The sequence below is a fragment of the Rhinatrema bivittatum genome, chromosome 2, assembly GCF_901001135.1.
Source record: "Rhinatrema bivittatum chromosome 2, aRhiBiv1.1, whole genome shotgun sequence".
NCBI classification, from domain to species: Eukaryota; Metazoa; Chordata; class Amphibia; order Gymnophiona; family Rhinatrematidae; genus Rhinatrema; species Rhinatrema bivittatum.
Window position 1 is genome coordinate 145,330,593 of NC_042616.1, and position 26,067 is coordinate 145,356,659.

The 26,067-nt window shown below is 42.9% G+C and overlaps 1 protein-coding gene across 1 annotated transcript in view; it reads right to left on the reverse strand.

Annotated features, from left to right (window-relative positions):
- Window positions 1–26,067, reverse strand: part of SPAG6 (sperm associated antigen 6) — a 334,049-nt gene that overhangs the window by 49,608 nt on the left and 258,374 nt on the right. The window contains exon 9 of the mRNA XM_029588711.1: window positions 5,694–5,810. Coding sequence (XP_029444571.1) covers window positions 5,694–5,810 — 117 coding nt within the window. The remainder of the gene's footprint in view (window positions 1–5,693; window positions 5,811–26,067) is intronic.

Genomic DNA, 26,067 nt, shown 5'->3' on the forward strand with positions numbered 1-26,067 from the left:
TAGGGGAAGGGAGGGGAAGGTGAGGGGAGGGCAAAGGAAAGTTCCCTTCTAGGCCGCTCCGATTTCGGAGCGGCCTAGGAGGGAACGGGGGTAGGCTGCGCGGCTCGGCGCGCGCAGGCTATACGAAATCGATAGCCTTGCGCGCGCCGATCCAGGATTTTAGCCGATACGCGCGACTACGCGCGTATCTACTAAAATCCAGCGTACTTTTGTTTGCGCCTGGAGCGCAAACAAAAGTAGGCTGTTCGCGCTCGTCTGAAAATCTACCCCTAAGGGGTTACTTTTAAAGGGTCGGGGTGGGTTTTTTGTTAATCGGCTCGGGCGCAGCCGATAAACAAAACCGCGATCGGGCCCGATTGAAAAAACCCCACATGTGAATCGTAACCGGAATCGGAACCGATTCCGGTTCCGATTCACATCTCTACTACCTGTAAGGTCATCCTTACCTTACACGTATTATTCATATTCCCAAGCCATGCCAGTACAGGGGAGCCAGCCAGTCTGTGGAAGTCTGCCTGATCCCAAGCAGATGAGGGTGTATTGGATCTATCACTATATTAATTTTACGTTTTTACTTTTTTTGTATTTATGTTTTTATTAATATTAAGTTTGCAATATTTTATCTTATGTGCTTTTTAAGATTTACCTTTTTATATAAATTCATTATCCTTTTATTACCTATTTGTTTTTTGTTTAGCACTCTTGTAGTTTTCCTGTTTGTGTGGTTCACCTACCTCTCTTTTTGTTGAACTTTAAGGTGAATTTTAAAAGCCTGACGTGCACATTAATTAGGGGATGTGAGAATATAGCAGGCTTGCGTGCATCGAGTGGATTTTAAAAGCTGCTGAGATACGCACATATCTCCCGTAGCGCACACATATCACAAGTTTTCAAAAAGGGGCAGGGTGTGAGTGTGGTCTGGGTGGGGCATGGGCATTTTGGGGCGTGAACCTGAGATATGCACATAAGAACATAAGAAACTGCCATGCTGGGTCAGTCCAAGGGTCCATCAAGCCCAGCATCCTGTTTCCAACAGAGGCCAAACCAGGCCACAAGAACCTGGCAAATACCCAAACACTAAGAAGATCCCATGTTACTGATGCAGTAATAGCAGAGACCATTACCTAAGTAAACTTGATTAATAGCAGTTAATGGACTTCTGCTCCAAGAACTTATCCAAACCTTTTTTAAACCCAGGTACACTAACTGCACTAACCACATCCTCTGGCAACAAATTCCAGAGCTTTATTGTGCGTTGAGTGAAAAATAATTTTCTCTGATTAGTCTTAAATGTGCCACATGCTAACTTCATGGAGTGCCCCCTAGTTCTTCTATTATCCGAAAGTGTAAATAACCGATTCACATCTAATTGTTCCAGACCTCTCATTATCTTAAAGACCTCTATCACATCCCCTTCAGCCGTATTTTCTCCAAGCTGAACAGCCCTAACCTCTTCAGCCTTTCCTCATAGGGGAGCTGTTCCATCCCCTTTATCATTTTGGTTGCCCTTCTCTGTACCTTCTCCATCGCAACTATATCTTTCTTGAGATGCGACGACCAGAATTGTACACAGTATTCAAGGTGCGGTCTCACCGAGGCCCCCAAGTCCTTTTTAACCACCTACTGACCCTCTGTCATCCCCTCTCTCTTACCCTAAGTAAGTTAATTCTCAAACGGTACCGTATAGTTTTAAGTGTAAGTTCTTCCTTCTCCCATCTTCTCTCTCAAATCTCCCAGCCTCAATTCCAGTCCTTTTCTCATCCCCCAACCCCTCTTTTTCCCAGTTGATCTTCTGATATTCATTTTCTCTCATCCTCCATAGCTAATCCCTTTCTAGCTGATTGAACCCTCAAAACCCTCCTGCATCTGATCCATCCCTTCAAGTAGCCCCTTCTCCAAACAGCCTCCCTGCCAGGATCAGCAACAACATTTTCCTTTGGCCCTGGGTCACAGTTGGATGACAACTGTTGGGAAAAGAGGGCAGGCAGCTGAAAGGAGTAACATTTTTCTTTTGGGTAAGTTCAAAGGTTGTGCTATGTGGAAAGAGAGGAGCAGTGGCAATCTCCACTGGCCTATGCACACTCAGTCCTCCCTCATGGCTGCTCCCAAGCCCAATGGTAATCTGCAAGTGGAAGCAGCATTAGTAATGAAAATCAGCACAAGGCCTGAGCCAGTGCAAGTTTACAGGCTCCGATCCTTCTTTGGGCAGGATTTTCCCATTACCATGGAAACTCATGGGAGGGTAGGATCACTACAGGGCCTATTAGTGTGTGCTGGCTCACAGGCCTCATGCTAACTTCCACTATTAATGTTGCTGGCACCTGATGAGCACTGCTGTTTGAGGAACCTGTGACCCCCAGCTGAAGTGTTGTGTTCTGGTGGTTTAGTGTGCCCTTGGGCCTCAGCCCGGGCACACTAAAGGGCCGAGCCGAGGGTTGACGGTGGCTCCGCATGGCTGACGGGCTGACCCTCTGCCAGGCCTGCAAGCTCCCAAGGCCAACATCCTAGGATCCTGCAGGGATGAGGACGCTGAGGAATGCCGTGGTGAGCGATGGGGACGCCGGGGATTAGCAGCAGCAGCCAGGCCAGCGCTTGCGGAGGGCAGCGCGAGGTGAGCAGGCCCGGACACGGCACGCACGCACGCAGGCAGGACGCACAACAACGTCAACATGCCAAAACAAGACTTGTGATGTCCATTTAAAGAATTCTGGAGAACATTTAACATATATTGAGGTGACAATGTGCCCGTCTGGAAGATATCATTTTGGACTACATTTTAAGCATAGATAGTAACCACTGGGCATTCTAGATTACCTATGCTACCCCGATGAAGAAATAGTGTAAGATTGGAAAATTCTTAAAAAAATATATCAGACCAAGTAACTGAAATATACCATAAACCAGACATAACAGAATAGATAATTCACGCATGCTATCTGAGGCATAATTCTGATGGTCTATATTAGGGATGTGAATCGTTTATCTGATGATTGAAAATATCGTCCGATATTTTCAATATCGTCAGATATCGGGGGGGTCCCCGATAGCGATAGGACACCCCACGATTAATTTAGTGGGTTTTCTTATCGTTATGGGGGGGCGGGAAGAAAGGACACAACCTAAAAACACAACCTGACCCTTTAAAATGAGTTTGTTAGTATCCCCCCACCCTCCGGCCCCCCCCCCCAAATTTTTAAATACCTGGTGGTCCAGCGGGGGTCCCGGGAGCATTCTCCCGCGCTCGGGCTGTCGGCTGCCACTAATCAAAATGGCGCCGATGGCCCTTTGCTCTTACCATGTGACAGGGCCTATCGGTGCCATTGGTCAGCCCCTGTCACATGGTGCACTGGATGGCTCGCACCATTTTTAAAGATGGCGCTGGCCGTCCATTGCTCCTACCATGTGACAGGGACCGGCCAATGGCACGGATACCCTGTCACATGCTAAGGGCAAAGGGCCATCAGTGCCATTTTGTTTACTGGCAGCCAATGACCCGAGCGCGGGAGAATGCTCCCAGGACCCCCGCTGGACCACCAGGTATTTAAAAATTTTGGGGAGGGGGGTCCGGAGGGTGGGGAGATACTAACAAACTCATTGTAAAGAGTCGACTGTATTTTTTGGTTATCGGCTCGGGTGCAGCCGATAAAAAAAACCCAATCGGACTGCAAGATAAAAATTTCACGATGTGAATCGGAACCGGAATCCGAACCGATACCGGTTCCAATTCACATCTCTAGTCTATATTTACTTATTTATAATCATTTATTAAAATACAATCAGTTTGTTGTAATTATTGAGTGATCAATCTTGTTCTAATGTGAAACCCTAGCAAGTTGCATCTTATTAAGGTGGGGTGCTGTGCACCATTCAGAAAAATGGACAAACTGATAACACTTTTCTGTGCACCACTCCCAAGTTTCTGCCTAAAATTGATTTTTCACCTTCATTTATTTAATTAATTTATTTATTTTAAAATATTTGTTACTCGCCTTTCCTACCTTCAGGGCAGGGTACAAGAAAACACACATAATAAAAGAGTTACATAAAAGTCAATCAACAATGACATAAATCAAAAAACAACATCACATATATTAAAGCGCTGATGAGCCCAACTAGCTATCGAATGACTCTGTAGAACTCCGATGGAATACGCCTTTTGAAATAAATGGGTTTTGAGAGCTTTTCGGAAAACCTTTGGTTATGCTAATATTCTCATCTCTTTTGGGAGGGAGTTCCACAGAAAAGGACCAGCAATGGAAAAGGTACACTCCCTTGTTTCTTCAAGATGAACTGTCCATGGTGACGGAATGTCTAGAAGGCTCTAATTAGAGAAGCGCAAGGTTCTGGCCAGAGTATGAATTTCTAGTGTTGCTGCAATCCATGGTGAAGGAATGTTGTGTAGCAGAGTATGAGTAATAACAGAGGCTGCTCGCGGCAAAGAAGGAAAAGGCCCAGCATGCCATGAGTGGGACAGCATCCGCTCATAGCGAAGAAGGTGCAGGCCCTAGCATGCTGTGAGCGGAGGCCATCCTGCTTGTGGTGAAGATGGAGCAGGCCTCGGTGAGAGAGACAGAATGTGTGTGTGTGTGTGTCTGTGTCTGTAAGTCTGCGAGTCTGGGGATTGAGAGAGAGCATGTGTGAGGGTGAGTGGGAGTGGGTGCCAGAGAAAGGGAACCTACTTAGAGTGTGAGCCTTCTTGGGACAGAGAAATAACTACAGTACCCGAATATAATCCGCTTTGAAGTGCTGAAAAGCGGAATATAAATAAAATAAATGTGAGGAGATAGTGAAGAAGTGTGTATGTGTGAGAGAGACTGGGAGCTGGTGTATGTGAAAAAGGGATTGTGTGTACGTGAGGGTGCTTGTTTGTGAGAGAGGAAGCCTGTGTGAGGGTGCTTGTTTATATGTGAGAGAGGAAGCCTGTGTGAGGGTGTGTATTTGTTTGTGTGAAGGGTTGTGTGTGTATGAAAGAGAGAAGGAGCCTATCTGTAGGGGGGTGAGAGAGGGAGTAAGTGTGCAGGGGTGTGTGAGAGAGAGACATAGGTAGCCTATATGAGGGTATATGCGTGAGAGAGAAAGGGAGCTTGTGTGAGTGAGTGTACAAGAGTGAGTAGGAGTCTGTATGAGGGGTGTGTGTATGTTCTAGAGAGAAAGGGGGAGTCTGTATGAGGGTGTGTATGCACGAGAGAGAGAGGGAGCCTGTGTGTGTGTGTGTGAGAGAGAGAGCGAGAGAGGGATAAAGGGAGCCTATATGAGGTGCAGTATTGAGAGAGCAGTCAAACTCTGGGAGTGGAGATAGAGTGGAAGGGATTGAGCCTAGAAGGGGAGGGGAGAGATAGTGGCAGGTGAAGGAGTTGGGGCCTGAGTGGGCAAAGTGAAAGGAGACTGGGCAGCGGAGTAGAGAGAGAGGGTGGAAGAGACACTCTTTCAGTGAACTTGTAGGGAAATTCTGTTCAAAATATTTAAAACTCTTCATCTTTAATAAAGAACTTTTTTCTGTATTACATTTTAAATTAATTACTTATAGACTGTCACGTACATTGTGTTATTTTGACCCAATATAAAGAATACAGAATTTTGAAAATTTTTAGTTTTTTTGTGCAGAATTTTAATTTTTTTTGTGCAGAATTCCCCCAGGAGTAATATGTTTTTACAGACTGAGCCAATTATCATCTAAGCTGCTATTTTTTTACCTTACTGAACTGTCCAACCACATGCTTCAGAATATTGGGAGGTGCATCATGGAGCAAGGGTTCAAGTGCTGGCAGATGTGTGCATTTCTGCAAGATGTTCTTTAGAGCCTTTTTGGCCTATTGGCAAGAAAAACACAATGTCAACTACAAGCTATTTCTCTGAAACAATGATAAGAATCTCTAGCCATTCTTTTTCAATTTTTGAAAGTCAGATTAATTTTTTATTTTTTAGATTCATTTTATAAAAAAATTATATGAAACAAGACTAAACATATTTCTGCTTAATATCCCCTAACAGACAAATTATGTCATCTGTACTAGCATGCACCTTATACGTTTATAAAGAAAATTAAAATTCTGATATTTACAGTATACTTTTTATAAAACTCAAAATGGAATAGAACAGAAGATTAACTGTCTGAAAATGACAAAAGTAAAATTTTTATTACGGCTTCACTAATACATTTTACAGTTAAAAATGTGATTTAAATATAAAGACAGTTTTATAACTTCTTATAAATTCCATTTAAAGACAGAACATATTTAAGCTGAATAATAATTTCTTTCTAAATATGTTCTGGAGGCAATGAAATTTAGTTACTTTTATGTATAACTTTTGTTTACTCTTGGGACACAATGCACTTAAAAATATACAAAGACCAGGGGGAATATTTCAATTATTATGTCACAATAATTAAACATATGCGCACAAACCAAACAAAACCAGTTTCACATTTTAATTTTAAAGGATAGAAAGAATTTTTAAATAAAAAGTGAAGTCTATAGACTAAACTGCAAACAGTATTCACTTTTAAATGCCTGCCAGGTCACAGCAAATAAATTACAGCTAGTGCACGCTTTGGCAGCCTCAGCTGCTTGAAAATAGCTAACTGGCAAGAAGTTTGCCAAAGAAAATGAAGATGATCATCTTCAGAAAATTCACAACTGGAAAACTTCAAAAATAGTTAAGAAATGAAGGTATAAAATTGGCCCAAAACCTTGAGCATTATGTTTACACTTTAATTCCTTACATCATACTTTTCTGTTAGTGAATTCTACCCTTTTATATTTGTATTCTAAGAAATAAACAAACTGACAAGACATCTCAGACAAAAAAAGATGAAATGAAAACAGATTTTGATTCATCACTTGTTAGCCTCTGTTCTAAAGGGAACAAAGACTTGTCATATGACTATGTCTGTCTGTGTGTGTCTCCCTCCCTTTCAGTTTATAAACGACTACATGGAACTGAACCAAACTTTGTGTGCAGTTAGGCCCTCCTGAGAATATATGATTTTTGTATCTTTCAAAGCTAGCCAGTGATTTGGGAAGGCCACAGTTGACAATTTGAGAAAGGGTGGGGGAGGGGGAAAATTTGACAATTTTCAGTCATTGCAAACTGGCATAAAATGCACCAAATAAATTTAAAGGGCATTACATTACATTAAGCACCCCTACTTCCTTAGCAACCTTAATTAACTAACAACTCAATATTAAGAGGCAGACAGCAGTCTTGTAACAAGATGAGGGCTTCCCAGACCTTTGCACTGAGTGCTACAAGTATGATTATCTACCAGTTGGTGAGAGGCTGGATGTGTGTGCCCAGTGAATAGAGCGCCTAACTCTCAGAGAACAACTCTGATCTTTGGAGGCTAGAGTGGCAGACAGGTATAGAGAGAAAGGACACATAGAAATGGAGGAGCAAGGACATATAGGAATGATTGCCAGTATGGTTGAAAGGTGAGGTGAAAGAGGCTATTTTAGCCAAAAGATCTTCCTTCAGAAATTGGAAGAAGGATCCATTTGAAGAAAACAGGAAAAAGCATAAGTATTGGCAAGTTAATGTAAAACACTGATAGGACAAGCTAAAAGAGAAATTGAAAAGAAGTTGGCCACAGAGGCAAAAACTCATAATAAAAACTTTTAAAAATATATCCGAAGCAGGAAGCTGAGAGGGAGTTGGTTGGACCGTTAGATGATCGAGGGGTTAAAGGGCACTAAGGGAAGATAAGGCCATCGTGGAAAGACTAAATTAATTCTTTGTTTTGGTGTTTACTGAGGAGGATGTTGGGGGAGATAACCTTTTCAGAGACAGTTTTCAATGGTGATGATTTAGATGAGCTGACCTAAATCATGGTGAACCTGAAAGATGTAGTAGGCCAGACTGACAAACTGAAGAGTAGCAAATCTCCAGGACCAGAAAGTTTTCATCCAAGGGTTCTGAAAGATCTAAAAAATGAAATTTCAGACCTATTACAAGTAATTTGTAACCAATCATTAAAATCATCCATTGTACCTGAAGACAGGAAGATGGCCATTGTAACCCGATATATAAAAAGAGATCCAGAGGTGATCCAGGAAATACAGATCGGTGAGCTTGACTACAGTGCCGGGAAGAATGTGGAAACTATTATAAAGATCAAAATCACAGAACATATAGATAGACATGTTTTAATGGGATTCAGCAAACACTGGATTTACCCAAGAGAAGACTTGTCTCACAAATTTGCTACATTTTTTTGAAGGGGTGAATAAGCATGTGGATAAAGGTGAACCGGTAGATGTGATGTATTTGGATTTTCAGAAGCCTCATGAGAGGCTTCTAAGAAAACTAAAAAGTCATGGGATAGGAGGTGATGTCCTTTTGAGGACTGCAAACTGGTTAAAAGACAGGAAACAGAGAGTAGGATTAAAAGGTCTGTTTTCACAGTGGAAAAAGGTAAAAAGTGGAGAGCTCAGGGATCTGTAGTTGGACCGATGCTTTTTAATATATTTATAAATGATCTGGGAAAGAGGTATGACGAGTGAGGTGATCAAATTTGCAGATGATACAAAATTATTCAGAGTAGTTAAATCAGAAGTGGACTGTTATAAATTGGAGGAAGACCTTGCGAGGCTGGAAGATTGGGCGTCCATACGGCAGATGAAATTTAATCTGGACAAGTGCAAGGTGAGGCATATAGGGAAAAATAACCCTATAGGGAATCTAACATTGTGTAGCTGTAGCTACACAATGTTAGATTCCATTTTAGGAGTAACTACCCAGGTAAATAATGTGGGCGTCAAAGTTGATATTACACTGAAATCATCGGCTCAGTGTGCTGCGGCGGTCAAGAAAGCAAACAGAACATTACGAATTATTAGGAAGGGAATGGCAAATAAAACAGAGGATGTCATAATGTCTTTGCATCGCTCAATGGTTAGACCGCACCTTGAATACTGTTTGTAATTCTGGTCACCGCATCTCAAAAAAGATATAGTTGCACTAGAGAAAATACAAAGAAGGGTGACCAAAATGATAAAAGGCATGGAACAGCTCCCCTATGAGGAAAGGCTAAAGAGGTTAGGGCTGTTCAGCTTGGAGACTGTTGAGGGGGGAAATAATAGAGGCCTACTAAATCATGAAAGGACTTGAATGGGTAAATGTGAAACAGTTATTTACTCTTTCGGATAATACAAGGACTAGGGAGCACGCCATTGAAGTTAGCAAGTAGCACATTTAAAATATCTCATAGAACATTCTTTTTCACTCAACACACAATTAAGCTCTGGAATTTGTTGCCAGAGGATGTGGTAAATGCAGCTAGTGTAGCTGGGTTTAAAAAAGGGTTGGATGAGTTCCTGGAGAAGGCCATTAACTGCTATTAATCAATAGGGAATAGCCACTGTTTGCTGCCAGCCCTGAGGTAAATTTTAAGACGCGCATGTGGGCACAGTGTGCACTTGTTTGCTGGCTCACGCACATGGACATGGCAATTTTAAAATATATGCGCATTAAGGGGTAGATTTTAAAAACATACGCATGTGCAGCCATGTGAGCGCACTACCTGGCGTGCACAATTTTATAAAATCCAGGATGGCACGCACAAGGGGTGGGGGTGGTGTTTGAAAAATGCAATTTATTCGTGGCAACGAGATAGGGCCTCCCCCAGTTCCCTCCCTCTTGCCCTAACTTTTTTTTTCTTTGTTTTAGAACTTACACCAGCTCCTGAGTTGGTGTAAGTTGCACGCACTGGCACAGCAGCAAATGGCCACTGTACCAGCCACCTCCACCTCCGCCCCGCCCCCTGGTTCGCTCCTTTTCTTCGGCCCGGCTCTTGTGCATGTAACAAGGGTTATGCGTGCAGTGTGCGCAAAGTCCGGCTGCACACATAATCCCCGTTTTTTACACGCACAGCCATTTAAAATCGGGCCAATATTGCATGTATGTGTGTACAAATGCCGCCTCACTTGCGCAAGTGGGTGGGATTTTACTAGACACGCACTGATGCAATTACCTTTTTCCCAGTTCGTTCCCAGTTTGCCGCAGTAAAGGAGAGGACTCCCTAACAGCCCATAGCTAACTCACCTCCTTTTTACCGTATTAGCCTTGACCCGTAAAACTCTGCTACCATATTTTTTTATTTCACAACTAGGATCTGCTGTCCAGATGATGCAGTATGTTCCTGTACTGAGGATGGGCCTCCAAGGGCTTGTGCCCATAGCAGAAGTATATTTATGAGGTAGGGGATCTGGGCATACACATGTGCCCACCCATGTCCTGACCAGACCATGCCCATGCCACGCCCCTTTTTGTGAAAATATTTTTGTATGCGTACAGGGAGATACTCGGACAGTTATTAAAATCCATGTGGTGCGCCTCAGGCCAAGGGACAGTCATATCTCCCAGCTTTAGCGCACTTAGGGCTTTTAAAATCAACCAGATTGGTAGCATGAGATTTATTTAAATTTTGGGTACTTGCCAAGAATTTTTTACTTTGATTGGCCACTGTTGGAGTCAGGATGTTGGGCTTGATGGACCCTTGGTCTAACCCAGTATGGCATATCTTATGTTCTTATGTAGAAGTAGAACATCACCTTGGTGTAGCAGGAAGTGATCATTAAACTAGGATCTGCTGTCCAGATGATGCAGTATGTTCCTGTACTGAGGATGGGCCTCCAAGGGCTTGTGCCCAGGAGGGAAGGGTTAGCACAGCCTTTGTAGTTGGCAATTTGATCATTAGCAATATAGAGAGCTGGGTGGCTGGTGGACATGAGGATCGCTTGGTAACTTGCCTGCCTGGTTCCAAGGTGGCAGCCCTCATGCATCACCTAAATAGGATTTTAAACAGTGCTGGGGAGGAGCCTGCTGTTGTGGTACATGTGGGTACCAACGACATAGGAAAGTGTGGAAGGGAGGTTCTGGTAGCCAAATTTAGATTTTTAGGTAGAAAGCTGAAGAGCAGAACTTCCAGGGTTGTATTCTTAGAACTTTTCCCCATTTTATGCTCAGGACTCTAGAAGCAGGCAGAACTCAGGAATCTGTGTGGATGAGATTATGGTGCAGGGAAGAGGGCTTCAAATTTGTTAGGAACTGGGCTTTTTAATTGATAGGGATAAGAATGTTTTAGCTCAGGTGAGTTTTTAGTTACAGGCACTTGAACTACTTTTCTTATTATTGGAACCTCACTGTTGGGATGCCCTAATTCTAATGTGTCTAACTTCTGTTTATTCGCTGCTTTACTGACTATTAAAAGGACAAACACATAAACACACTAAATAATATTCCCCATAGTTAACTTCACCCCAGTACTTTAAAAAAATAAAATTTCCCAAGCAAAACTTACTGATTCCTTTCAGCCACCAGCAAGGTGATCCTCTCCTCTCAGTGCTCCCACTGGATTGTGGGTTACTGAGCTCTTCCCTTGCAATATATATAGTGCTTCTAAGGTAAATTAGTGCAAAACAATCCCTTTGGAGATTTATACTACAGTTAGTTGTCCTGAGTGACTCACTGCTGTTCTGATTAACAAATGATGGTACCTAATCAAATCAAGAACACAACCTTAACACTTCAGTTAGTCAGCCAGAGTGACTCACTGCTCTCTTGAATAACAAATGTTGGTACCTAATCAAACCAAATCACACTACCTTAACACCTTTCCAAGTTGAGTAACTGAACTGAACTTTTCAACCTTTTTGCTTAGGTGTACACTGCTCCTAGCTTATTTCTAGCTTCTGGCTACCTTTTTTTTTCTTTTTTTTAAAATACAAACACTCTTACTTCTTCTTATTAGCTGCCTTACTGACTGACTATTTAAAAACACAAACGGTCTAACTTCTGTTTATTCACTGCCTTACTAACTATTAAAAGCACAAATACACTAAATAATATTCCCCAATAGTTAACTTCATCCCAATACATTTAAAAAAGAAAATTTCCCAAGCAAAACTTACTGATTGCTTTCAGCCACCAACAAGGTGATCCTCTCCTCTCAGTGCTCCCACTGGATTGTCCAAAGGCACTATCTCTGTGAGAGTCCTCTTCTAAACCAAAGGTGGGCAAACTTTTTGAGCTGTGGCCTACTGTTTATTCAGTTGGTTACATAAGAATATAAGTTGCCAAACTGGATCAGACCGAGGGTCAATCAAGCCCAGCATCCTGTTTCCAACAGTGGTCAATCCAGGATACAAATACCTGGCAAATATCCAATATTAAATAGACCCCATATTATTAATGCCGGTAATAAGCAGTGGCTATTCCTTAAGTCAACTTGACTAACAGTTTATGAACATTTCCTCCAGGAAATTCTACAAACCTTTCTTGAACTCAGCTAAGCTAACTGCCTTAACCACATCCTCTGGCAATGAATTCCAGAGCTTAAAGTTGCACTGAGTGAAAAAGAATTTTCTCTGATTTGTTTTAAATACACTACTTGCTAACTTCATAGAGTGCTCCCAGGTTATAGGCTACTCTTTCACTCTCTCTCTCTATATATATATACACAGTAAAGATATATATACACACACATACTTACAGGATTTATATATATAATATAAAATACATATACGAAGGTTATCCACCAAGCAGCCACACCACCAACCAGAGGCTCAAAGCCCCATTTTGTTTCTCTTCAAGTTGCTGAAAGGAATACGCTCACATACATAGGCACAGAGGCAGTTACCCCACACCCAGACAGAGAGAGAAATGGATACCTCACACTCAAACAGACACAGACACCCAGACCAATAGAGTGTGAAACAGACACCCAGACAGACTAGGGGAGAGATGAGTACATAGACGCAGAGACCCCACACACAGACAGAGAAAAAAAAAAAAAAGACACCCCATATTCTGACACAGACATCCTACAGAGAAACAGAAACCCTATAGCCAGACAGGGACAAAGATACAGACATACCATACCCAGAAGAAAAACATAGACACATCACACACAGAGAGAAGACATACACAGAGAAAGACACAGACATAATATACCCAGACAGACAAATACAGGCAGACACACTCACATCCAGACATAGAGAGCGACATAGGCAAATAGACCACATCCCACAGAAACACAGAACATACAAAGAAAACAGTACACCAGAGAAACACATACACAAACAATCTTGACCCAGACCCAGAGAGAAATATACCACACTCAGAGACAGGCTACACACCACAATGGTAAAAGCTGGAAAATTTTCCTCGTTAATTTTGCATTTTTCTTAGTTTGTTCATCTTTATTTGCTCATATTTTGATTTGCTTATTTAACTTTTTTACACTTTTTGTCTGTATTCTCCATATGCCACCTCCTCCTCATTCTCTTTGGTCTCTTTGCCATTCTTCTCCTTTACCTTACCACTTCTTTTTTCCCTGGGTGGGCATCAGATATGATTTATTTATTTATTTATTTATTTTTATTTATACAGCTTTTCTATACCGTTGTGGAGAGAACTATGTCTCTATCTCTACGGTTTACAATATATCAAAAAAAACAAAAAGTTAAATTTCACAGTGTAGAATAAAACTTTGATTAATCAATCAATATAAATAAAACAAGATAAAAATAACTAAAAGCACTTCATTAAAAAAATTATAAAAGGAAGAGTAAAAAACTATAAAAAGAATAAGATCAAATTGTTAACTCTCTGTCCAGAGATCATGCTGCATCCTCTGCATTTCTCATGAAAAAATCTTGCCGGAAGCACCAGGTTTTTAGTTCCTTTTTAAAGATTTTCAAATTTGACTGTAGTCTCAGATCTGGTGGTAAGGTCTTCCATAATTTTGGACCAGCGATAGAAATCGCACGGTCTCTAATCTCGCTAAGATGTGCAGATTTTACTGTAGGAACGGTAAGCAGACCTTTATTCGCAGATCTTAATTCACGCTGAGGGACATGTAGTCTTATAACTGAATTTAGCCAATCAGTCCTTCTCTGTATAAAATTTTATGGATGATACACAGCATTTTACGTTTTATTCTAAATTCAAGTGGTAACCAATGTAACCTTTGTAGAACAGGAGAGATATGTTCTCTTAGTTTAGTGTTCGTCAACACCCGTGCTGCAGCATTCTGTAATATCTGTAATGGGTGAATTGATTTAGGTAATCCCAACATAGTAGAATTGCAATAATCAATGCCTGTAAATAGAAACACCTGCAGTACATATCTAAAATTGTCTTTGGAAAGTAACTGTTTCAAACATTTAAGCATCCTCAATTTAATGAAGCCTTCATTAACTTTCTTTTTGATAGGGGTCTTTAGATTCAGTTCAAAATCTATAATTAAACCTAAGTTCATTGCCGCATCGACTAATTTAAAACAGGTATCATCATATAACACTACAGTTTTTTGTACTGAAAACTCATTTTTCCTATATAAAACCTGGATAGGGACCTGGCAGCAGCAGGGGCTAAGGTATGAGCATGACAGCTCTTCTAGGTTGTAGAACACCTTAGTGGCTGCTCATGTGTCCAATACTGCTGCAGAGCGAGTAGATCCTCATCTGGGCCTGCCGAAGCAGAAGCAGCACTTTTCCCTGACCCAGTGAAGAGATGCATGGCTAAGCCCATAGTATGCTTACAATAATGGCACTATGTTCTAGTAACTCCCTTCTTCCTGAGCTTGCAGTTCCTCCATGGCACAGAGATTTGACAGTGTAGCCATTTTTTTCTTCCCTGATTAGGCAGCCAATACGCCCCCCTACAGGACTGTTCATGCCTACCAATTTGCTCACCTCTGTTCTAGACAATAATTCTTCACAAAAGAATGAATGAAAGATCATGTAGCTGCCTTGCAGATATCCTGAACAAAGGCTAAGTGAAAAAAGGCTCCTGAAGTTGCAGTCGTTCAAATTTAATGCACTTTGACTTTATTGGGAAGGTTTACTCCTATATCTTATAACAAAAGGTAATGCAATTAGATAGCTAAGATGAAAACATTTGTTTTCCCGGCTTGTTTTTTGGATCATAAGAAATGAACAGTTCAGAAGATTTCATGTGACACTTTGTCATCTTTATATAAAATAGCAGAGCTCTTCTGCAGTCTAAGAAATAGAATGCTTGGTTTGCTTTGCTGGAATGAGGTCTTGGGAAAAATTAAGAAAGGAATATAGATTGATTTTAATGGAATTGATGAATTTTTTTTGGTAGAAATTTAGGGTGAATTCTGAGAACTACTCTTTTTGAAAATTTGAGTATATGGAGGTCTGCTACTACAGTCTGGAGTTTACTTACTCTATGAACTAATATAACTGCTACTTTAGCCAAAAAAACATACCTCAAAAATTGGAAGAAGGATCCATCTGAAGAAAATAGGATAAAACATAAGCATTGTCAAGTTAAGTGTAAAACATTGATATGACAGGCGAAGAGAGAATTTGAAATGAAGTTGGCCATAGAGGCAAAAAATCATAATAAAAACTTTTTAAAATATATCCGAAGCAAGAAACCTGTGAGGGAGTCGGTTGGACCATTAGATGACCGAGGGGTTAAAGGGGCTCTTAGGGAAGATAAGGCCATTGCAGAAACACTAAATGAATTCTTTGCTTCCGTGTTTATTAATGAGGATGTTGGGGAGATACCAGTTCCGGAGATGGTTTTCAAGGGTGATGAGTCTAAACTAGATCACTGTGAACCAGGAAGATGTAGTAGGCCAGATTGACAAACTAAAGAGTAGCAAATTACCTGGATCGGATAGTATGCATCCTAGGGTACTAAAGGAACTCAAAAATGAAATTTCTGATCTATTAGTTAAAATTTGTAACCTATCATTAAAATCATCTATTGTACCTGAAGATTGGAGGATGGCCAATGTAACCCCAATATTTAAAAAGGGCTCCAGGGGTGATCCGGGAAACTATAGACCAATGAGCCTGACTTCAGAGCGGGGAAAAATAGTGGAAACTATTCTCAAGATCAAAATTGTAGAGCATATAGAAAGACATGGTTTAATGGAAGACAGTCAACATGGATTTACCCAAGGAAAGTCTTGCCTAACAAATCTGATTCATTTTTTTGAAGGGGTTAATATAAACATGTGGATAAAGGTGAACCGGTAGATGTAGTGTATTTGGATTTTCAGAAGGCATTTGACAAAGACCCTCATGAGAGGCTTCTAAGAAAACTAAAAAGTCATGGGATAGGAGGCGATGTCCTTTCGTGGATTACAAACTGGTTAAAAGACAGGAAACAGAGAGTAGGATTAAATGGACAATTTTCCCAGTGGAAAAGGATAAACAGTGGAGAGCCTCAGGGATCTGTACTTGGACCATTGCTTTTCCTTATATATTTATAAATGATCTGGAAAGGAATATGATGAGTGAGGTTATCAAATTTGCAGATGATACAAAATTATTCAGAGTAGTTAAATCACAAGCGGATTGTGATACATTACAAGAGGACCTTGCAAGACTGGAGCATTGGGCGTCCAAATGGCAGATGAAATTTAATGTGGACAAGTGCAAGGTGTTGTACATAGGGAAAAATAAGCCTTGCTGTAGTTACACGATGTTAGGTTCCATATTAGGAGCTACCACCCAGGAAAAAGATCTAGGCATCATAGTGGATAATACTAAAATCGTCGGCTCAGTGTGCTGCAGCAGTCAAAAAAGCAAACAGAATGTTAGGAATTATTAGGAAGGGAATGGTTAATAAAACAGAAAATGTTATAATGCCTTAGTATCTCTCCATGGTGAGACCACACCTTGAGTACTGTGTATAATTCTGGTCGCCGCATCTCAAAAAGGATATAGTTGCGATGGAGAAGGTACAGAGAAGGGCAACCAAAATGATAAAGGGGATGGAACAGCTCCCCTATGAGGAAAGGCTGAAGAGGTTAGAGCTGTTCAGCTTGGAGAAGAGATGGCTGAGGGGGGATATGATAGAGGTCCTTAAGATCATGAGAGGTCTTGAATGAGTAGATGTGAATCAGTTATTTACACTTTCAGATAATAGAAGGACTAGGGGGCATTCCATGAAGTTAGCAAGTAGCACATTTAAGACTAATCGGAGAAAATTCTTTTTCACTCAATGCACAATTAAGCTCTGGAATTTGTTGCCAGAGGATGTGGTTAGTGCAGTTAGTGTAGCCGGGTTAAAAAAAGGTTTGGATAAGTTCTTGGAGAAGTCCATTAACTGCTATTTATCAAGTTTACTTAGGGGCGGATTTTCAGACTCCGCGAATAGGCCTACTTTTGTTTGCGCTCCAGGCGCAAACAAAAGTACGCTGGATTTTAGTAGATACGCGCGGAGCCGCGCGTATCTGCTAAAAACCTGGATCGGCGCGCGCAAGGCTATCGATTTTGTATAGCCGGCGGGCGCCGAGCCGCGCAGCCTACCCCCATTCCCTCCAAGGCCGCTCCGAAATCGGAGCGGCCTTGGAGGGAATCCTCTAACGCCCTCCCCTCACCTTCCCCTCCCTTCCTCTACCTAACCCACCCGCCCGGCCCTGTCTACACCCCCCCCCTTACCTTTCTCCGGGGATTTACGCCTCCCGGAGGGAGACGTAAATCCCCGCGCGGGAGCGGGCCTCCTGCGTGCCGGGCTGCGACCTGGGGGCGGGTACGGAGGGCGCGGCCACGCCCCCGGACTGCCCCGGGCCGTCGCCACGCCCCCGTACCCGCCCCCAAAACGCTGCCGACACGCCCCCGGGCCCGCCCCCGACACGCCCCCCTCGGAGAACCCCGGGACTTACGCGAGTCCCGGGGCTCTGCGCGCGCCGGTAGGCCTATGTAAAATAGGCTCACCGGCGAGCAGGGCTCTGAAAATCCGCCCCTTAGGGAATAGCCACTGCTATTAATTGCATCAGTAGCATGGGATCTTCTTGGTGTTTGGGTAATTGCCAGGTGCGTGTGACCTAGTTTGGCCTCTGTTGGAAACAGGATGCTGGGCTTGATGGACCCTTGGTCTTACCCAGCATGGCAATTTCTTATGTTCTTATGTACCATAAGAAGACCTTTCCATGGCAGAAATATGAAATCCTTAGATACCATAAAATTCAAATGGAGGATTCATCACTTTTGACAAAACTAGATTTAGATCCCATTGTCTTGGAGGATCATTTATTAGAGGATGAAAATGAAAAAAAACCTTTAATAAATCTTGCTACTAGCAGAAGAGAAGACACCAGCAGACCTTCAGAACGATGGTGATATGCTGCAACAGCACTTAGAAATGGAAAAAAAATGAAGTGCATTTGATAAGTTATATCCAGTCTTTGATTCCACCATTCCAGAGACTGGAAAAGAGGAAGAGAGAGCAGTATCATGAAAGAAAGAATTTGAGAAAGCTGACTACAATAATGTTTTAGATGCCATTATGGTGTCCTCAAATGTATATCACAAAGTAAGAGAGTACAAGCTCCCTACTCATCACATCACAGCAAACATAGGGAACCCTATGAGTTCATTTTTATAGCATTAACATTCACAATTTACTATAATCTCATAACAATTTTGTTATCAATATTGCCATTTATCAACAGTGCTTAACATAATACATACACATCAATTTTTTATCATTTTATTAATTACATCCACTAATGTTTACAATAATTCAAAAACATGTGCAACCCAATGTACATAAATATACACACTATTTTAGCAGCAGTATAGTAACATCTAAAACACATATACCCACTACATTCACTCATCCACATACACTCCCCACCCATTAAAACCCCAACTATTCCCTTTTAATAGATGCACCATACATATTTCACTTAAAGTGCTTAACACAAATTCTTAAATCCTAACGGGCAGATTGTAAAAGCCCTGCTCGCGTAAATCCGCCCGGATTTACGCGAGCAGGGCCTTGCGCGCCTATTTTCCATAGGCCACCGGCACGCGCAGAACCCCGGGATGCGCGTAGGTCCCGGGGTTTTTGGAAGGGGGCGTGTTGGGAGCGTATCGGGGGCGGGGCCGAACGATGTGGTGTTTTGGGGGCGGGACGCGGCATTTCGGGGGCGGGCCCGGGGGTGTTGTTTCGGGCCAGGGTGTTCCGGGGGCGTGGCCGCGCCCTCCGGAACCGCCCCCGGGTCGGGTCTCAGCGCGCCAGCAACCCGCTGGCGCGCGTGGATTTACATCTCCCTCCGGGAGGCGTAAATCCATGGATAAAGGTAGGGGGGGGGGGTTTAGATAGGGCCGGGGGGGTGGGTTAGGTAGAGGAAGGTGAGGGGAGGGCGAAAGCGAGTTCCCTCCGAGGCCGCTCCAATTTCGGAGCGGCCTCGGAGGGAACGGAGGCAGGCTGCACGGCTCGGCGCACGCCGGCTGCCCAAAATCGGCAGCCTTGCGCGCGCCGATCCAGGATTTTAGAGGATACGCGCGTATCTTATAAAATCCAGCGTACTTTTGTTTGCGCCTGCTGCGCAAACAAAAGTACGCGATCGCGCACTTTTTAAAAATCTACCCCTAAATGTATTCTTTCCACGGGAGCAGTTCACAACGTCCCAACAGGGATCCCTGTTTCGCCGCAGCTTCCTCAGGGGACAAATCACTCCCAGTTCATCCGGAGACGACGAGACCCACCGGTCTTCCACCCTCCAGATTATTGCACCTTCACACAAATTAATAACAGATGTTATCTTACATTACAATACAATACCATATATCACCCCCCAACCCATACAACTGCTATATTTCACCTAAAATACACTTCCTCCAAACTCAATCACCGGCACCGGTGCCGGTGATATATTATAGGTGGTGATATAGCCGAGAAGGTGTGCAACGGTGCCGGTGATTGAGTTTGGAGGAAGTGTATTTTAGGTGAAATATAGCAGTTGTATGGGTTGGGGGGTGATATATGGTATTGTATTGAAATGTAAGATAACATCTGTTATTAATTTGTGTGAAGGTGCAATAATCTGGAGGGTGGAAGACTGGTGGGTCTCGTCGTCTCCGGATGAAGTAGGAGTGATTTGTCCCCTGAAGAAGCTGCGGCGAAACGGGGATCCCTGTTGGGACGTTGTGAACTGCTCCCGTGGAAAGAATTAGGATTTAAGAATTTGTGTTAAGCACTTTAAGTGAAATATGTATGGTGCATCTATTAAAAGGGAATAGTTGGGGTTTTAATGGGTGGGGAGTGTATGTGGATGAGTGAATGTAGTGGGTATATGTGTTTTAGATGTTAATATACTGCTGCTAAAATAGTGTGTATATTTATGTACATTGGGTTGCACATGTTTTTGAATTATTGTAAACATCAGTGGATGTAATTAATAAAATGATAAAAAATTGATGTGTATGTATTATGTTAAGCACTGTTGATAAATGGCAATATTGATAACAAAATTGTTATGAGATTATAGTAAATTGTGAATGTTAATGCTATAAAAATGAACTCATAGGGTTCCCTAAGTCCTCAAATGTAGACATTCAAAAGGTATCACATGACCCAGTAGCTCCATGAATTTACTGGTTAATACTGATCCCTGATTACAAAGTGAACGATCTAATTGCATGATCTTGTTCAGTCTTTGAAGAGGAAGAAAAGCCACCCCAGCTTCAGGGTCCAATCATGCTCCTCTGAACTTCAGGTGGCACGATGGTGTTAGATTAGACTTCTCGTAATTGAAGCCAAATCCCAGTGAGAGTACTGTGTATATCATGAACATTATACTTCTTTTGGCTTCTTTTAAGGATCTGCTCGATATCAGTCAATCTTGTAAATATGTAAAAATTAAGACATTTATTTATTTATTTATTTTATTTATTTTTAATTTTTATATACCGAAGTTCTTGTAGGGACTACAAATCAATCCGGTTTACATAAAACGAAGAACTGCTCAACAGAGAGCGGAGCTTTACATGGAACCGAGGAACATATGGAACAGTATAACTGATTGACAATTTAACATAGTGCTAAATAAAGTAAATAAACATTGTTTTTCATTACATAGGCCATTATCTCTGCTAGACATTTTGTGAAGACCCTTGGGGCTGCTGCTAGGCCAAATGGAAGAACTTTGCACTGAAAGTGTTCCTCTTTTATTATGGACCTGAGATATTTCCTGTGATTTGTATGGATAAGAATATGCATGCATGCATCTTTGAGATCCAAAGGTAGCAGGTCTGAACAAATATGATGGACCTCTTTTGAATTGAAAAGTTTGTTGAAAACGTCCATAATATGAGTATCCAGAGTTCTTTCATAGCAGTGCTCAGTGAGTCAACCTGAGGATTGCTGTGCTTAGTGAGTCAATCCAAGAAGTCCCTGAGGCAGCGGCTCCCAAAACATGTTCAAGTCGGACTCGGACTCTTGACTCTGGAACTTGGTCAGGTCAAGAATAAGGGAAGTACTGTTCATTGACATTTTATGAAAAACGTTCAAATATTAAGAAAAATTGCAAAATTACATTAGTGGACCGATGATTAAAAAAAACCTGCAGCAGTGAAAACACAAGTCTATGCTTGTTAAACCGTGGGTGTTATGAAGGTCCCAAAATTACATAATAATTGTGATGAAATATTACAATAATATATAACAAAATTAAATGTTTATAGCATCAATAATATAAGAAAAAATCTTTAGTGATACAACGTGATTTCTAAGAGTTACCTTTAGTCATTGTTCATTGGATAAAAAGACATATCTTTGTTTGTTTCTCACTTACCTTTTAAAATTACCAATCGTTTAGGCCCAGTAACCTATCGCTTACAGCTACCTTCTACACTTCGTATACATAACTCATTGCATATATCCCTACTGAAACCATTAATACTTTCTTGGCTGCATCGCAAGATGCCAGAAATTCCCAAAGTGGTGTCTGAAGAAAACCAAATCTATCAAGTCAAAGAAATATTAAACGTGCGCCGTCGCTGGGAGTATCTTCTAGCTTGGGAACATTATGGACTGGAAGAAAACACTTGGGAACCAGCTTCTCACATTCTAGACAAATAACTTCTTCAGCAATTCCATCAGGAACATCCACACAAGTCTAAGCCTTTTTTGAGGGGGCGTAAGAGGAGAGGTACTGTTAGGAAACCCGGCCACGATTTGCCATGGTCAGGCCTTCCTACCTGCTCTGGCAGGTCTGGGGAATCTATTTTTGGACTGCCGCGCCATTCACTGACTGTTGCGGGCCGATCGCACAGCTCGGGTGGCCATTTTGGGAGTGTTGGTGCACGCCCCATGGGACGTGCACATGGTCCCAGCATCATCAGCAACGTCTTAAAGGGGCCGTGCGCAGGAAACCAAGGCTTGATACACAGAAGATGTCATCACAAGCTCAGGGCTATTTGAAGCCCAACTGTTCTTTTTCCTTTTGTCTTGGCAACAGTTAGGGCTATGTGAGGTCTGCCAGCCTGCTCCTTCTTCAGCCTTTGCTTGCCTCGGCCTGTTCCTGCTTCAGTCCGTTCCTGTTACAGTTCGTTCCTGCTTCAGTCCGTTTCTGCTTCAGCTTGTTCCTGATCCAGTAATTACTACATTGCCAGTCTCAACCACCCTTTGTTGTTGGTCCCAACATCTAAAGACTGAACTGGAGGAGAATGCGGATTTGTATGACAAATATTCTATTGAGTCTTCTTTGCTTGCACTGCCTTCCGTTGAGAAAGATCTCAGGGGCTTCATCTTTGAGACGGACTTCATAATGTCATGGAGAAAGGGTCCACGATCACAACACAGCTGGAAGAGGTGAGATTTGATTTTCTATAGCATATTATCTAAATAGTGTATTATCTGAAATTGATGTGCTAAGATTGTGCTTTGCAATATAGAGATTAAAAAATCCTTTTATCCATTTACTTAGGATTCTACATTCTTTCCCTGGTTGATTACTGGCAAAAATTTTAGAATTTTTAGCCCTTCCAAAATAAGATTCTACCACCATGAATTCATGAAGCAATTGTACCTTATCATGACCTAGATAGATTTTGTCCATAAACTTGAGGTCTATTCTTCTGGCCTCAGGCAATATAGACAGAGGCATGAATCACATCTTGGATTGGAAGTGCTGAAGAATTTTATGTATCTGAACTATCCAAATATAAGAAGGGAGCAAACTGCACTCAGCAAGTAATATACAATCCAAGAAGGAGTGCAAGAAGCAATATAGGTCCAATACTTTCTTTTTCCAAAATGTATTTATTTTAGTTTTTAAATGTTCAAGGGAGCCACTCCAACTTTCAAACCTCTTGCACTCCTTCTTGGATTGTATGTATCTGAACTAAACATGGTTGTTACAGAGCTTTAATATTCATCCATTAGTTCATGGTCTTCTTGCAGTTAGAATCGAATAGACAGCCATCTTCTGTATGAAAACTTGGCAAGATAAATCCTCACATGGCGTGATGCTTCTAGCTGCCTTTGGATAGGAGTCTAGTGGTAGACCCAGAAAATCTGAAAGTGATAGCCCAGAAAAAGATTTGTAAGATGATGGGTAGTGAGATTTGGAGTCTGAGTCCAAAACATGAATTGATGAGACAGATTTTTAATGAGAAGATCTAGATGATTGTGATTTTTCATGATCATCTGGCAGCTCCTGGATGAGAAGAATCAATGGTTGTGAGACTAGTGGATATGAGAACTTTTCTTATATTGGAATAAGCTGCGTTTCTTGTGGAGCCACTTGAACATCTCTCATGTATTTAAGGACAAATCTTTCCACATCTTTTGTACAAAGGTGTAACTGTCCTTGTCAGGCAAAAAAGCTACTGATGAAGGATCGGATTCTGGTACTAATATAGAAGAAGAATGAGTCTTGTGTTCTTTTGGTGTCAAATGTGTTGCAGTCCTGCCCTCGAGGAACGCGGGCAGGCTCCTTACCTTTACGCAGCCAGTCGGGCCGCTATCGCTGTCTTCTTCGTGGCAGGTGTGCCGCCATTGCCGGGCTCCTCCCCGGCTGCCTCCAGCCCTGCGCGGCAGGGTCAGGCCACTGGGAGGTCTCCTATGCAGCTGGGACAGCTGCTGTTGCTCCTGCTCTTCCCCAACGCGATGCACTCAATGCCAGGGTCTTCAGCCGGCAGGGAGGCCATCCTTGCCGGTGCCTGCTGCGGTCCGGGTCCTCGCCCGGCAGGGAAGCCGTCCCTGCCGGTGCCTGCAGCCTTCTACAACTTCCTGCTTCTGTCTTCGTGGCTGGGAGCCGCTCCTGCAGCCTGCCACCTCTTCACCTCCATGGCAGAGCTGCTCCGCTGCCTGCCTTGCTTCCTGGGCCCTCCACGTGGCCGAGGACGCCACCTGCGGATCCTGCTTCTCTTCCTCTCTAGCTTTCTAAGGCGCGGGAGCGTGCCTCTCGCCTGTTCTTCAAGGGCCAGCCAGGTGTGGCCCTCTGTTGACCCCTCCCTGGGTGTTGTCCTCTTCAGCCCTACAAAAGGGCTCAGCGTCCATTCCAGCTTTGCCTTCACAAGGAGTTGGTCACTCCTGGGATCCTGCTGTCCTTCACTCCAGGAGTCGTCCTTGTTCCAGCACTTCTTCAAGGTCCTGTGTTTCCTGTTCTTTGTTGGAGCTCCTCGTCTTGTCCTATTGTCTACGTGCCAGTCCTGATGTTCACCTGCTGTTCCAGATGTCCGTGTTCCAGCCCTAAGGTCCGTCTCCTGATCCAGTATCTGTGTTCCAGTCCAGATGTTTGTTCCTGATGTCCGTGACCCAGCTCTGTTGTTTCTTCTCCTGATCCTGAAGTCTGTGATCCTGTCTTGCTCTCCTGAACCCCTGGTTCCTGAGTCTTCTGTACGCTTGGTACCCCGCGGCAAGCCATGTCGTGGTCCGCAACCAGGCCCACGGGCGGGCTGAGTAGGGCGCTTCATGATACAAGCCTTGTACATTGTTTCTGAGTCTTCTGAAAGCCAATACCTTGTTCCTGAGTCTTCTGCAAGCTTGGTACCCTCGCGGCAAGCCATGTCGTGGTCCGCGACCAGCCCCACGGACGGGCTGAGTAGGGCGCTTAATGATGCAAGCCTTGTACCTTGTTCCTGAGTCTTCCAAAAGCCAAATACCTCATTCCTTCCTGCGCTGGTCCCGCTCCCGCGGATGTAGGACAGGGTGGTCCGTGACCAGACCAGTAGTACTGGCTGAGTAGGGCGCCCTGAGGGATCGCGCCACTGTCCATATACCCCGAAGTCTCGTCTGTGCATCCAAGTACCTCATCCCTGAGTCTTCGTCTGAATCTCCATGTTCCGGTCTTCGCTGCCCTGGCCTTCATCCGGCCTGCTGCTTCTTGTCGTACCCTGCGGCAGGTCCAATAGGGCTTGGAACGGTCGGAGGACTGTTCATAAGACCATCATTGCGTTGTTGGTCTTCCGAAGCGCGCAGGTCTGGAGGAGGGTCAGTATCTCCAGTCTTCAGTCCAGCCTCGCTCCTGTCCAGCCCATGCTCGGGCATGCCTCGCCTACCGCGGCACCTCTTCGGAGTTCCTCTGGGGTCAAGCCTGGCCCAAGAACACACATCTCTTGCTAAGTGGGACCGCTCTCCTAGCGCTCCACAACAAAATGCCTCAGCACTGAGGATATTAAGTCGGATGGCACAAATGTTTTTGGCATTAGAGAGTTTTCAGAAGAAAGTGTGACATTATTTATCTTTTCTAATAATGCCAAGGCCTCTTGCACAGACTTATGAATGTGATGCTGGGTCTTGCATCTGATCTTTGCCCTGATGAGAACAAGATGAAGGAGAAGATTTCCTAACTTGGCGCTTAGGTGAATTTGATCTCTTTTTCTTGTGAGTTGTTGTCTACCTGAAGATGAGACTCTCTTCCTGCTGGGAGAAGAGGTCTCAAAATTTAGCTTGAATCTGCCAAATTTCAAAGCTTGCAGGGACATTCTTCCATGTGCTTTGCAATTATTTACATCATGCAAACAGCCTAAACAGCAAATACAGAGGTTGTGATCATCAACATAAGTCATTTTATGAATGCATTTGACATGCAACTTAAGAATTGTTTTCCCAACAATGAAAAAATTGTCTTTTTTGTTTGAAGAGACTCAAAAATAAATAAAATGAATAGGTAACATATTAAACTGAAGAAATAAAACCAGAGAGCAATCATGCATCCTTTCTTGTCAACAAAATTCACTGAGGAGACTCGCATGAGGACGGTGAATGGGAGCTCTTGCAAATGCTCAAAAAGACTTGTCTTTCTGAGCCTTGAGAAAACATGTCTGTACTGGCGCCATCAGT